The sequence below is a fragment of the Alternaria novae-zelandiae genome (genome assembly GCF_023758075.1).
Source record: "Alternaria novae-zelandiae strain BMP 2774 chromosome Unknown scaffold_5, whole genome shotgun sequence".
NCBI lineage: Eukaryota > Fungi > Ascomycota > Dothideomycetes > Pleosporales > Pleosporaceae > Alternaria > Alternaria novae-zelandiae.
The window spans coordinates 1,250,726-1,264,265 of NW_026056965.1; the positions used below are offsets into that span (position 1 = coordinate 1,250,726).

Here is a 13,540-nt window from a genome sequence, read left to right on the forward strand (position 1 = left end):
TGTAAGACATGAGTAAATGCATTTTCGGTCACGTATCAGCTATTCTTATCCTAGGCCCTCTTCTTGATGATATCCGCCGCCTTCTCCGCAATCACGTACATAGTGGCCTGTAGATGCGTCGCAGGAATCATCGGAATGATACTTGCGTCCACAACACTCAATCCCTTGACTCCATACACCAGCAATTCATCACTTACACAACCACCAAGCTCTTCAGGCATCATACTGCACCCACCACTGGGATGCGCGAATGTGGGTTGTAGTGAGCCCGAGGCAACACCGCCCTGGATGATCTCCTCATCGGTTTGGTACTGAGGGCCAGGAGCTGTCTCCACAGGGTTATATTGCGCAAGTTCCTTGGACGCCCAGTGTGCGCGGTTGTATCGTGTAAGGGCTACCATAACATCCGCATCAACAGGGTTCTGGAACGTGTTCCATTGGACAATCGGATAGGCGGCAGGATGTGTATTGTTGAGTGTGATAGTGCCTCGTGAGAAGGGCTTGTTGTTCGCGATACCAGAGAAACCCCATGGCTGGATGACAAGTTCGCCTACAGCGGCGTCAGTGCCGGAGAACTGCTTCGCAAGGATGTCGCGCTGCTTCTTGAAACCGGCGAGAAGCTTCTTGTCCTTTGCGTAGCGTCCCGGGAGGAAGTTGGAAGCTACTTGAGATCGTATCTTGGCAACAGTCTTCTTGAACGAGGAATCGAAGTGTTGTAGTGCAATGAAGACGAGACCGTTGGCTTTGCCAACAGAGTATGGGCCGGTGCGCGACTTCAAGTACTGATCGTAAGCTGTTTGGTTGAAGGATGAATCTGTGCCGAGGGCGTTCATGTTCTCTGGATTCGGGTTTTGAAGGTCAAAGTTCATGTAGTTGGCGATGTGGTCTTGGAAATTTGAACCCACGGCTGGGAGATCCTAGGAAATGTCAGCACAGGTCTCAGGATCATCACCACCATCCTTACACCTCATACAAGGAGAATTCTGAACAGGTCTGCAGCCTACATCAACATGGAAACCTGCAAAGTAGGTGTCCTAACGTCGATGTAGGCTCCAGCCCTGTTCAAATTTTTCGAGGTTGACGTGCTTACCTTCTTAACGGTGACACCGGCAGCTTTCAGAACGTCCTTTGGGCCAATGCCAGAGTACATGAGCAAGTGTGGTGTAAACACGCCACCAGCAGCAAGAATGACTTCTTTTGCGGCAGTGGCTTCGACTTGCTTGTTGGTGTCTTTTGGAGTATACTTGACGCCCGTGGCGGTTAAGGCGCCTACTCTGTTCTTTGAGAACATAATCTCATCGACATGAGCGTTTGTTAAAAGTTTCAGGTTCTTCCTCGACACAATGGGATCGTAGTACGCAGTGCGCGATGTACTACGCATATCAGTCGCCTTGTTGATTGAGTTCGGTGACCAGTAGTGACCGACAGGCTCTGCAAAGCCCTCCTGTGGGTGCGGAATGTCGACATCATCCCAGGAGTGATAGATAGTCTTCATATCGGGGAATTGGTAGTCCGGTATCGACACCTTCAGCGGGCCATTTCCGTAAGCCTTGGCATCATAGGTGATACCAAAAGCCTTGGTTGTCTTCTTCGAAGGCGCATCGAAGTCGTTGCTCTTCATGAAGTATGGTTTCAGCCCCTTCCAATCCCATCCTTTGTTTCCGAGCTGGCCCCACGCGTCATAGTCTGCATCAGCACCTCTGTCAAACTGCATTCCGTTCACATAGGACCCGCCGCCGACGACGTTGCCGACTGTTACTAGGAAAGTTTGGTTGCCAAGATTGGGAACGGGTGCGCTGTAGATGTCGTACATAGCAGCAAGGTTGAGGCCGCCCGAGTTGCCGGGAATGCTGGATAGGGTGCCATTGTCGAGAGCGCCGTTTTCGATAACCAGGACCGCCTCTGTAAACAATTGTCAGCTCATTGCTCGAAGCACCTCTTCACCTTTCGGTACTCACTCTTGGGATCTTCGCTTAGTCTGTTCGCAACGACCAAGCCCGTGGTGCCTCCTCCAACAATGACATAGTCGTATGTGGTTTGGGCTGATGCCACTGCTAACACCGCAGCGCCAAAGAACGAAGGAGCGATGAATGAAAGCATGTCTGACTTCGTATGAGGTAAACGAGAATTACCACAAAGATAAATTTGCTTGCTGACCCGTACGGATCACGGCTGGCTGCGAAGCTGAAGGATTGACGGCGTGCGGAAGAAACCATGAAGCCTTCCTGGGAACGATTTATAGGCCCTCATCGCAACGCTGCCAAGAGATCGTCATGCGTGGTACGGTCTGTACATGTAGACCCCTGGCTTCCATCGATATTCGGACGCATGTGCATCTGCCGGTCTTACTGTGGGTTCTCATGGATGGCTAAGGACCTGCGCCTTCGAGCGATGGATCGTGGCAAAAGGCCGGGTCAACACATGGCGGCCCCAGGGGTGTCAAACATCGGAGGGAATACGCCGGAAAAAAAACTTGACATGTAATCGAAAAGGCGGCGCATTGCTAGTCATGAAGATCAATGCCATGAGAACGGGACGTAGTGCCAACCCCGTGGAAATAACCTTGGAAAGGGTACGCGGGGTGCCTGTCAGGCCCGTTCCCACGCGCGACCGGCAACGGAAGCTACGAAACGGTCCGCCTCGTGGAGTCGCGATGTTGCGACTATGTGCTCAATCAATAGTAAGAGCTATATGTATCGTATTCTCTTCCACAAAAGCCTTCCTTCGCAGCTGCATCGCCAGAATGCTGCGTGTTCTCCACGTGCCAGTCAGGGACACGGGGAGTTCTCTGCACGCTCAATCGGGTATAGCGCATCTGACATCCCACCCCTGCGGAGCCAAATGCCGTCCCAGAACTCCAACCGAGCCGCCTCGCCAGGAGCGGGACGCAGACCCGCGTCGATACCCTATGGCACTGCCTGCCTGACATACTCACGTCCATAAGTTCCTGTACCATTGAGAGAAATGCATGTCGCTTTCAGGTGTTCATGTCACACTCAGAACGCAATTAGTTCATACAAAGTGTGCGCAACCCAAAAGCGATATCTTGCTAAACCTCATAGTGTTTACGCCAATGTTCTGGAGCCCAAAATCTTGCGGCCCTCAAGATTCAGATAAGATACACTACCCGGTCATTTGCCTCAGCGGTTAGCCACTTGGACAGCTCGACCCGTGCCACGCCGATCCGCTCAGACAAACCCCGCACATCTGTCTTAATGATTAAGCAGTTCACATAGAGTGGGTCTGGAGTAATCATGAGCTCGAATTCTTGCGTAAGACCCACCAGCTCAATCTTGCCTGCCTCGTCGTCATTGTGAACTAAGTGTGGCCGAATGTCGGAATGTTCCAAGTCATCGCGACATAATAATGCTCCTTCCAGTTCTGAAAACTCCGCGACAGAAGCCTCCATTATGAGGAGCTTATCCAGATCATTCGCCGACAGCTGCAGTGTCTCAAAGTCCGCTGCCTCCCTCTTTAGATCATTGTTTGGTGACAGAATGCTGATCTTGCACAAGTCCTTAATTTCCACATGCTTTCTGCTGGAAAAGAACTCTTGGGAACTTTTATCTTGAGCGTGCGGTCGCCGCCAGCCTAGCCAGGACCAGCTAGGATAGCCGGGTCGTCGTTCCAGTCCTTTAGTCTCAAAGTCAAGACCGTCCAGTATACGGTCTGTAGGTGTGGCCCAGAAGAATTGGGTGCCTTTCTGTTCGAGCCACGCTATAACGCCCGTACACGCTTTGAGAGTATCGGAATCGTACGTAAGCTCAAGTCTGCAGAAGCATTCCACAAAGCACAGGAAGTCAAACTCATCCCTGCTCGCTGGCAAAGACATCCGAGTCAAAGTTATTGCTTGTTTGAGAATCCGCCCACTATAGTCGCAGTCGATGCTCTCGTCAATCCACCCATCTTTACATTGAAAGACCACTCGATTTTCCAAGAAGAACAGACATCGCCTTGAGAATATTTGTTCCTGGAACGTCCAGCCACGCTGAGTCCAGCGTGCGTTCTTCAGCTCAGCTCCCAGTGGTGGCAAAGCTTCCATGAGAGCTATGTTTCCGATGGACACGCGGTGTTGCGACATAGGGCGTGCTATCGACACCCCGCTAAGGCCTGTCCACGATGAATCGGCACAAGCTGCTACAATTGTCATGACAGCTGTATCATAAATCTCCGTCATCTTGTCCAGATGTCGTGGAAGATCTGGCGCGTCCTGAATCAGACAAAGAGCGTCGACCCAGAGATATCGAATGCCGCATCCGATACAAACTTCCATGGCGTCTCTGATCGTTGCTGGTACCTCATCCCACCGTCGCCTCAATGCATTGCGCTTTGACATGGCTTCCACTTCCGTTTGGTGCAACTTCAGTTGTGTAAGGTGAGATGGGCCCCAGACATAGCTTAGGGCAGCGTATTTCGTTGGCAACTGCTTTGATTTCAGGCACATTGCTTTCACATCGATCAGTCGTAGCGTGTCCAAAGTTCTTGTTGTGAAGCGACTCTTCGCGCAATCGAAATGGGAGTCATGCGGGTCCTCCAAACATTTTCTCACCCACAATGATAACCCTTTGATGTTACAGTATGGCGTCAAACGCTCTGGCAACACAGTGATCCATTCGCGACCAGCAGCCGCTTCGATGTAATCAGGCCATGTGTTGGAGTATGATGCTTGGGAGGCTTGTCGATCGATAACCCTTAGAAACACAGCCCCGTGACTATCGCTCAATGCAACCTTGTTGAATTGTACAACCAGATCTTTTTCTGAGGCTGATATGTCGTCTTCCTTTATCTGGCCTCGAATAACGAGTAGAGACACGAAGAAACTACACATCGGGCAAGTCTTCGCAAGTCTGACGGTTTGCAGGGAGCGGACATCCCAGACCGGACGTCTTGAATGGTCTCTGATGACTCCACACGCGTAAGCAGGATATTGTTTGCCAAGAAACACGGTTGAGAAGTCCCATCGTGCGCAATCTGCGCATAAGTCTGCTGATTTCGATATCGTGCCCTTGTCCTCGGAGGTTAGTTGCAGAAGCTTGTCCAGCCATACCTTGATGGTGCGCATCTTCAATAGTCTTCGATAAAGAGCTACAATCCGAGATGCCTAGGTAGCAGATGAACAATGAGATGTTGGAACAATTACAGAGATGCCTGGGAGTGAACAAGAAGGCTGCGCCTACTCTTGAGTAAGACGAGGCTGTGTAGCCAGCCGAGTCTAACTGCCTCGGGCAAGAACGTTCCAGGCCTGCGAACCCAGCCTCATGGATTTCAGCCAGCATCGACAACTCTTCATACACAGGCAAAACATGCGCATTCCAACTCCACAAAGCCGGGCGAACGGGAACCATACGTTTATCCAGTTTCTCTCCCGTTTTTCGCGGGATCGCATTTCCTCCGCGAAACAACACCGATGACGTTCCCGTTGATTTCCCCGGGCCCGATTGGTGGAAATGCATCAACACGAACGTTACAAGCTACCCCAGACCATCTACTCTACCCCAGCGACCATCGGCCCCGAAAAGGAAATGATGGGGTAAAATTCCGATCAATTGTCATCTAGAAGGTAGACGATGTAGGGATGAAGGAGATCAGTTCATGGGTATATAAGTAATGAGCATCCTTCATCGAAACCGGCAGGCAAACCATCAGCAGCTCGAAATTTGCGATTCCATTCAATCTATCTCACAGCGGCAGAGCCAAATAGCATCAAGATGCATCTCCCAACGACCCTCACCTACCTCACCCTCCTCGCCACCGCATCCGCCCTTCCCTCTTCCAAGCCCAAACCCAAACCCAGCGCCCAAAAACCACCCTACTTCCTCCTCGCCGGCGACTCAACAACCGCCGTACAATCCGCAGGCGGCGGCGGCTGGGGCACCGGCTTCCTTACCACAACCCTCCAAAACGGGGCTTCAGGCACAAACTACGGCCACAACGGCGCAACAACCGTGTCCTTCCGGCAAGGCGGCGACTGGGCCACCGTACTATCCTCCGCAAAAAACGTCTCAAGCAAATACACGCCCTACGTTACCATTCAGTTTGGACACAACGACCAGAAACCCGATAAGAACATCAGCGCCGCAGATCTCACGAATAATTTAGTTGCGTATGTGAAAGAAGCACGGGATGTGGGCGCAACACCCATCCTCGTTACATCGCTAAGCCGACGCAACTACGACGCCGACGGGAAGATCAAATTAAATCTCGCGGATGTGGTGGCTGCGACGAAAGAAGCGGCGAGTAAGAGCGGGGCGGATATTATTGATTTGAACGTGGCGAGTACGGCGTATTTGAATGCGATTGGAGCGGAGAAGGCGCATACGTATAATCTCAAGGCTGATGATAACACGCATTTGAATGCGGAGGGGAGTGTTGTGTTTGGGAATTTGGTGGCGATGTTGTTGGATGATGCGGTGAAGAGTGTGAGGAAATATGTTAAGCCTGTGCCGAGTGTGCAGGTGGCGTTGCAGGAGGGGGTTTATATTTTCCCTGCTGTTTGAGAAGGTTAGAGGAGGCTGTCTCTGCTATCTTTTGTACAGCGTTGGAAAACAACTTGAAACTTTTGTTGTTCAGGTGAGTAGTGCTGCTGCTGTTTTGTGTGATTCTAGGTGAGCATGAGCGGAAACTGACCGATTGGACTGGGGGTACGAAAGGCGTAGGAACTGAGAGATAGCATAGAGATGGCCTCCGCCACTACGCCCACCCGTTTACATATTCCCTGGCGTGTAAGGGATGGTTGAACCTTGGTTGTGTCGTGTCGTGTCAAGTTCTTTTTGTACAGGTATAATGATACATACCACACTCACATTCCATCCACACACTCCAAACCCCTACTTCCCACCGACCGTCAAACTCTCCTTAACGTCCTTAACAACCGCACCAACATCCACCGTCTTCCCATCCACGCCCGCCCTCTCCTGAACCCCTTGTTCAACAACGCCACCCTCTCTATCCACAAACCGCGGCCTATCCTTCCACCCATTCGCATGCATATAACCCGCGGTTACAAACCCGACAAACATGCCACCATAATGACTAGCATGATCCGCAGTCGACGTACCCTTCTTGAACGACTGGAAAACCTCAAGCACGATAAAAGCACCTAGCAGCATCTTAGGCCAAAACGCCACCTCCTGCTCTTTTACAAAAGGGATTTTAAGTTTCTCTTGGTCGGTGAGGAGGCAGTAGAGGACGGAGATACCCCAGATAGCTGCGGAAGCACCGACGGAATGAGCAGTGATATTTCCGCGGCCGAGATTAGCCCAGTAGAGGGAGAACAATGTACCCACGGCGCCAGCGGAGATGTATGTACCCATGAAGGTGCCACGGCCAACGAGGTCGCAGCATGCGGGGCCGACGAGACAGAGCATCATCATGTTGGCGAGGAGATGCTCGTACTGGACGTGGCTGAAGACGTTGAGGACGCTTTGGACGGCGCGCGGGTAGCCGGGGACGTGCATGAAGTAGCGGGTTAGGATGGGCCAGAGGGGCATCACTCGCCATGCTACTGCTATACCGACGTTTATGGCCAGCAGCGCGCCGATGGTGGCGGTTGTGGGGCTGAGGTCGGGGAGGAGGCGGTAGGATGGTGAGGGAGGCAGGTAGTAGTGGGCGAAACCGTAGCAGATTAGGACTGTGAGGAAGACGAAGGCGGACATGGGGTAGAGACGTTGCGCCTGTGATGGAGTTAGTGATGTGTTAAGCTGAAGGCGAAGGGGAGATAGTGCTTACAAGTGTGGTTTGTGCAAGTAGCTCTTCTTCCGTCTTCGCATCTGTTATTTGAGCGGCCTTGCTGTATTTCTCCATTTCCTCTTTCCTCCGGCTGACTTGTTCGCGGCCGAAGACGTCGACGTAGGCAGTTTGACCGGGCTTCATGAGCTGCGTACCAGTTGGTGTACGCACGTACTCTCCAGTCGCAAGTTTCTCCTCCATTTCCCTCTCTTGTTGCTCCTTCTCTTCTGCTTTTCGTGTAATCTCCTCTAATCGTTGTCTCCTCTTCTCCTCGATGTTCAGCTCAAACTGACTCTTGCCTGCATGCAGTATGCCAATCTTTCGATTGTCCGCTTCCTGTTGTATCCTCTCTGCCTCTTCCTTCTCCATTTGTTCTCGGAAAGTGCGAGCGGGATCCTTGTATTTGGACTCGGTCTCTGGGTCGGCCAGCCACAGCTCGTAGGCTATACGGTTTGCCTCCTTCTCTGCCCATTCCTCCGCCGCACGCGCCTCATCTATTGGGTACTTTTCTCGTAACCACTCCAGGCCCTTCAATGCCGTATCCCTGCTCACGTGTGTGTATTGTTTCCCCAGATTGTCAACGCCATAGTCGGCGAGCGAACCCGCTGTCCTTCGGTGGTGTAATATCCGCAGAACATTATTACCATCGTGACCCGATAGCTTTCGCCCAAATATCCGATGTATCGTTGGTTCACTGACTGGCCCTTCGGGTAGAGGACCTATCCTGACTGTGCGCTTGCGTGATTGGGGAATGCTCGGGTTCTGCGGGGTGTCTATAACTCTTGCTCGATAGCGGGGCGTGGAGACGAAGGCACGACATTGCGGTCGCGAGGATCGATGTCGCTGTATGAGAGCTAATAAAGGCGACCTCAGGGTTGGCTCTGATAACGGTTGTGCAGTGCAGAGTCGCCGCGCGAGTGATGCGCATGCTGGTCGGAGGAGGGACATTGTTGGATGCGCCGGTCCACCACAATTGCCGCACTGGATTGGCGCTGGATAGCGGCTATCGTCGAATTGTCTTGTTGACAGCCGTAGTTTCTGAGGCCGAGCAATGCATGGTACGCACGTCGTGGGCTATGGTATGCCAAATGCATGATGCGCATCGCCAAAATGTTCCGTCGGCATCTCGGAGATGCACAGACGCTCCCCGTTCATCACTTGCACATGGCACTCACGAGCCAACAGGTGGGGTATAAGTACGAACAAGATCTTGGATATCAAGTGTACAAGTTTGTGACGTGATATCGAATCCGTCTTTCATCAACTCTCCCCCATTGCTTTCATCTTCGCCAACACTCCCATGTTCATACCCACGATCAGCTTGACCAACTCCCAATCCCCATTCTCTCCCACATTATCTATCACAACAACACCCGTACTTCCATCACCGCTTTTCGCCCTCCTCACTGCACCCTCAGCACTCTCATCTGCGACCTCCGGGTGGCGAGGTGTCGTATTTGGAGCCTCCAAGTGATGCCCCTCACAAAGCCACTCCTCCATGCCCCTGTTGACAATTTTGGCGATAGCCCCAGGCCAGCAGGATTTCTTCCAGAAGTTGCTTCCGGAAAGAAAGTTTAGGTACAATGGTCCTGGCGGTACTGGATTCGTGACATCGGTTGTTATGCCAGGGATGGGATGAACCGCAGCAGCGGAACGCACGAGATGGTCGTTGCAATGCTGTATCTTCGTTGGTATAATATCCGGTATCAGAACTTCGCAGAAGTCTTGGAGGCAGAATGTTGGTGCGGAAGAGTGCGACGGGAAGACGTCGTGCGTTGCGTTGTGCGGCCAGGCTGTTGCGTCTAGTCCGCCATTCTTGCAATCTGAACTCGAAGATGAAGCCACAGTCCGGGCTACATTGTACCTCCGTACCAGAACCAGCTTACTCCTTACAGCTCCCAAGTACGGTATCGCGTTCTCCGTGTACCAATGGCGCGCATTGGGGGTGATGTAGTGCTCCTCTAGGATGCGGGCAAGATGCTCGTCCGTCGCGCTTCCCACACCTTCTCGCTTCAAACTCACCATTACCGTCTCGCTGGGGTTTGCTAAGAGAAAGTTGTAGCATATCTTTAGGATAGGCTCAAGGTACTTCGGTCCTGTCAGACTCACAGGGAATGCGCCGTGTACTAGGTAAAGGTCTTTCTTTGATGCATCCGTTGCGTGTGTTGGCTGTACCCGTATGTCCAGGAATCTGATCCCGTTCTCGAGCTGTGCCTTGACATCGTGAACCTGACATCGAACAGATGGGAGGGCTCGATAGTGCGTATGTGCGTTGTGCGATCCAGGGATGCTTATAGCTGATAGAGGTAGATCATCTGGTAATGAGCCCATCCACGAAGAGTAGTTTGGAAGGTGGTTGACATGGATCGAGAGATGGGGAACAGGTGTCGATGGGTGAAAGAGGGCTTTGTAAGTTGTTGAAGAGTCCGCGGACAGTGGGGTAAACGACTGTGTTGACTTTTGAGTATATGACGGGTGCGTATCAATCCGATGGCGTTCACCATTGGATGTCTGAATCGTGAGACGGAGGGTTGGATTTGATAGTGAAAATGCGTTGGACTGCTTCGACTTTGCAAATGTTAAAGTATACGACTCGAACGGCCGCAGGACGGTCTCAAGATCCTGATCGTTGAAGCTTTGTGCATGGTTGCTGAGTTCAGGTGAAGTCGGTGCCGCGGATGGGGTGCTTTGAGCACCGAGGAAGTACCCGCTTGCTTTGGATTGGAGCGTATTTGGGTCCTCAAATCGCTCAACACGCTGGATCGAGAGGGTGGTAGGCGTCAAGTTTCGTACGGTTAGTGGTGAAGCCATGACCGATAATTCCAACTCTGTGTTACTGCAATGTGCTGCAAGGGTAGGATTGAGATCTCTCAAGACACGTCAGCGCGTAGAGATGTTGACAAGCTTGAGGTGCCGACCGAGACTATTCCAATTGAATAAGTTTGTTGCAGGACTGGTGACTGCAGAACGATGCCGTCTCGAACAAAGGATGAATCTTTGTTTCGCCAGGGTGTAGATGCTTGAACAATGAAAGGTTGAGAAATGGTCGTCAGCCAACGTGCACAGGCCGAATCAGGCGCCAAGGCGCCAGTCTTAAGAAGGCGCGCAAGGGAGGCGCAATTCTAGGGCACAGAGGTTCATTTGCAGGAGGAAGGTGCAGGTATACACTGATAGTTCGTTCAAGTTACTGTTATCACAAAGATCAATAGATTGTCTCAACACCAGGTAATAGTAAATATCTCGCATTTGTCACGAATATCAACAGAGGCCTAAGCCTTCAACTATCATCGGAACCACTACACTGCGTCGAAAAAGAACGCCAAGGCGTCCGATCTGCCTCTACCAGGGGTTCATCTGGGTATCATGCAGCCAAAAGGTAAGATATGCATGTCCAACAATGAGAAAAGTACTGGTACAACTGACACCTCGACTGTACATTTGTAAAACCGCAAACGCCTCTCATGCAATGCACCGCGCAGATAGATACGGCGTCTGCCTGGAAAAGAAAGCCCGCCAACGCCGAGAAATGCAGTTCGCTAGCAGAGAAGGTGATTCATGTTTTTGGGTACCGGGCCGGTTGGGCTTTCAATGATGTGCCGCTGTGCGCTGCCCGAGGATGAAGGACGAGAATCGCTCGTAGACGACGTCGCATGCGCGTATGCCATCTCCTCCTGAATTTGAGCACTGGGTGTACGGTCCTTTGTAGGTGTGAAGCTTTCGATTGGTGGTCGCTTCGGTGAGTGGTTGTTGCGGCTATCTGCACTCGAAACAGGCTGGAACACAAAGTCTGACTTTATCTTGGTCAGTCTTGCTGGCTTCCTGGGCGTCGATGGAGTCCGTCGCTTCTCAATGTGAATCGTGTCGCTGGCATTCTCCTTCGGATTAAGCCGAGTCTGCTCGTTGAACTTTGACTCGATGATGGTAAGGGCCGGATCAGATGCTTTGGCCAGAGGCTTGCCTGTAGGTTTGGCGCCGCCCTTGGTAGCCTTGAAGACGTTGTTGATAGCGGGAGCCTCTTTCTTAGGCTCCTTCTTGCCCGCCTTGCTCTTGCTTGCTGCCGTTGCCTTCTTTGGCTGAGCTTTCGGCTTCTTTGCGGGTGCTTTGGTTGCGGGCTTGCCGAACAGATCCATCTGTCCGTCTGCTTTGGCGTCTGCCTTCCTTTTCGTGCCTTTCTTAGACGGTGTGTCTGGTTCCGCTTTGTTAAAAGATAGTGGCAGTATGCGAGGGCTTTGTCCAGGTGTAAGCTGGCCCGCATTGCGTAGGACACCAGGTTTTCGAGGAGTTCCGATGATGACCTCTGCTCTTTGCTTCTCCCTGACCTTGTTGAGATCCTCTTCTGTGACTGTCTTATAGTCCATGGGGTCGTCCCATCGTCGCATGTTGGCATGGCGCGCAACTTCATCGCAAGGACCTTTGACTACTAGGTCCCACTTGTCCTCGAGATCTTTACCCATCGGCTCCGGGTCGTTGTTCAGCCAGACCGTGACTCCATCCTTTCGGTCGCGAACGATGTTGCACATCTCGCGGGCGATGCGCCGCACACCGGGGACCTTCAACGTGGTGCCAGCCACGATAACAGCGTCTGGCCTCATGCGCATGTCATAGGAGGCACAAGAACCGATCGACTCATCATCAGGATTATGTTCGTTGTAGAGGACCATACGAGGACGCAGGCGGCCAATGCCGTGGCTGCGCTTGTCTGCGACTTGGCGGATCTCGTCGTTCTCCACACAGCTTGGGCAGGGTGGTGGGCTAGGCCCGTTGAACTGCTCGGCGTCGAAAGGCTCTACCTTCTGACACTTGGAGCACACCATATAGTCCAGACCACCGTGTACTTGGACAGTCTTGGGCCAAGGTCCTTTCTTGGGCAGAGGCACCGTTGTGCTTAGAGGAGGTAATGAAGTGTCTATGCCGTCGACGTTCTGGGTGTAAAGCCGCATGAGGCGCCCTTCTTGGGCTAGGGTCGCGAGAAGATGGTGGAAGGCGGTGGGCTGCGCAGATTTGGTGTGCTGGGACAGTGTGCGCACCATGTCGTGGAACGTCGACGTGGACGTGTCATCCTGGTAAACAGACGCGTCGAATAGGTCCTTGCCGGAGGACTTGAGTTTGTGCTCCTTCTTGAGCGTGTTGAAGAGGCCAGTAGCTGATCGGAAGTCGGGAATGCCAGCCGAAACCGAAATGCCTGCACCCGCTATAACCACAATCTTGCGCTTCTTGTGCAAAACGCTCAGCAAGCGCTGCAGCTGTGGTAGCTCGTCTTGTTCGACGTCGGACCTGGAGAGGTCAAGGTATTCTGCCGTGCGCTCCTTGGGCTCTGCCGTCTTCCTCCTCTTTACTGGACGCGGGTTGTCGTCGTTGCTGGAGGGCGGAGAAGGCATGTCTTCGGGCGCGGGTGACGTCTTGGCGGATGAGCGTCGCGAGGAGGATGGGGACATGTATGCGCGACGTGGAGCGAAGGATTTGTTAATCTCAGGCGGTGGAGAGGGCGACCGAGAAAGAATAGAGAGATCTGAATCCGAAATCTCGGTCAAGGGCGAGCTGGGCTCGTTGTTTAGCGCGTTGTAAGCCATGGTGAAGGAGCGCCGTGGGGATTGTGGGGTGGACAGCAACAGGCAGTGACAGCCGTGTGTCGCGAGGGAGGTTCAATGTCGAACGCAAGGCGCCTGACGGCTTTCAGGGACCCGGCGCGTCTAGTACCACTAGATTCTTTGTAGCTTGAACAAGACGGTGGAATTCCGCATTAATTTCTCAGTATTTGCTCGAGATATGCCGCGTACGGAGGGCGTGTGGAGATCGTGATTGTGTGGAGGGC

The 13,540-nt window shown here is 52.6% G+C and overlaps 5 protein-coding genes across 5 annotated transcripts; 1 reads left to right on the top strand and 4 right to left on the bottom strand.

The window, feature by feature from the left end:
* Positions 1-50: 50 nt before the first annotated feature.
* J4E88_003416 (uncharacterized protein) lies at positions 51-2,100 on the bottom strand (the record flags this gene model as incomplete). The annotated part of the gene is made up of 3 exons (XM_049397069.1): positions 51-917; positions 1,091-1,902; positions 1,959-2,100. 3 exons carry the CDS (start codon positions 2,098-2,100, stop codon positions 51-53), a joined length of 1,821 nt encoding a protein of 606 aa, XP_049257411.1.
* A 3,608-nt stretch (positions 2,101-5,708) lies between these two features.
* Positions 5,709-6,497, top strand: J4E88_003417 (uncharacterized protein; the record flags this gene model as incomplete). The annotated part of the gene is made up of 1 exon (XM_049397070.1): positions 5,709-6,497. One exon carries the CDS (start codon positions 5,709-5,711, stop codon positions 6,495-6,497), a length of 789 nt encoding a protein of 262 aa, XP_049257412.1.
* A 330-nt stretch (positions 6,498-6,827) lies between these two features.
* Positions 6,828-8,676, bottom strand: J4E88_003418 (uncharacterized protein; the record flags this gene model as incomplete). The annotated part of the gene is made up of 2 exons (XM_049397071.1): positions 6,828-7,673; positions 7,729-8,676. 2 exons carry the CDS (start codon positions 8,674-8,676, stop codon positions 6,828-6,830), a joined length of 1,794 nt encoding a protein of 597 aa, XP_049257413.1.
* Positions 8,677-8,988: 312 nt separating this feature from the next.
* J4E88_003419 (uncharacterized protein) lies at positions 8,989-10,539 on the bottom strand (the record flags this gene model as incomplete). Its single annotated transcript, XM_049397072.1, has 1 exon — positions 8,989-10,539. The coding sequence occupies one exon, from the start codon at positions 10,537-10,539 to the stop codon at positions 8,989-8,991; it is 1,551 nt and encodes a 516-aa protein (XP_049257414.1).
* Positions 10,540-11,264: 725 nt separating this feature from the next.
* Positions 11,265-13,298, bottom strand: J4E88_003420 (uncharacterized protein; the record flags this gene model as incomplete). Its single annotated transcript, XM_049397073.1, has 1 exon — positions 11,265-13,298. The coding sequence occupies one exon, from the start codon at positions 13,296-13,298 to the stop codon at positions 11,265-11,267; it is 2,034 nt and encodes a 677-aa protein (XP_049257415.1).
* Between the last annotated feature and the right edge of the window lie 242 nt (positions 13,299-13,540).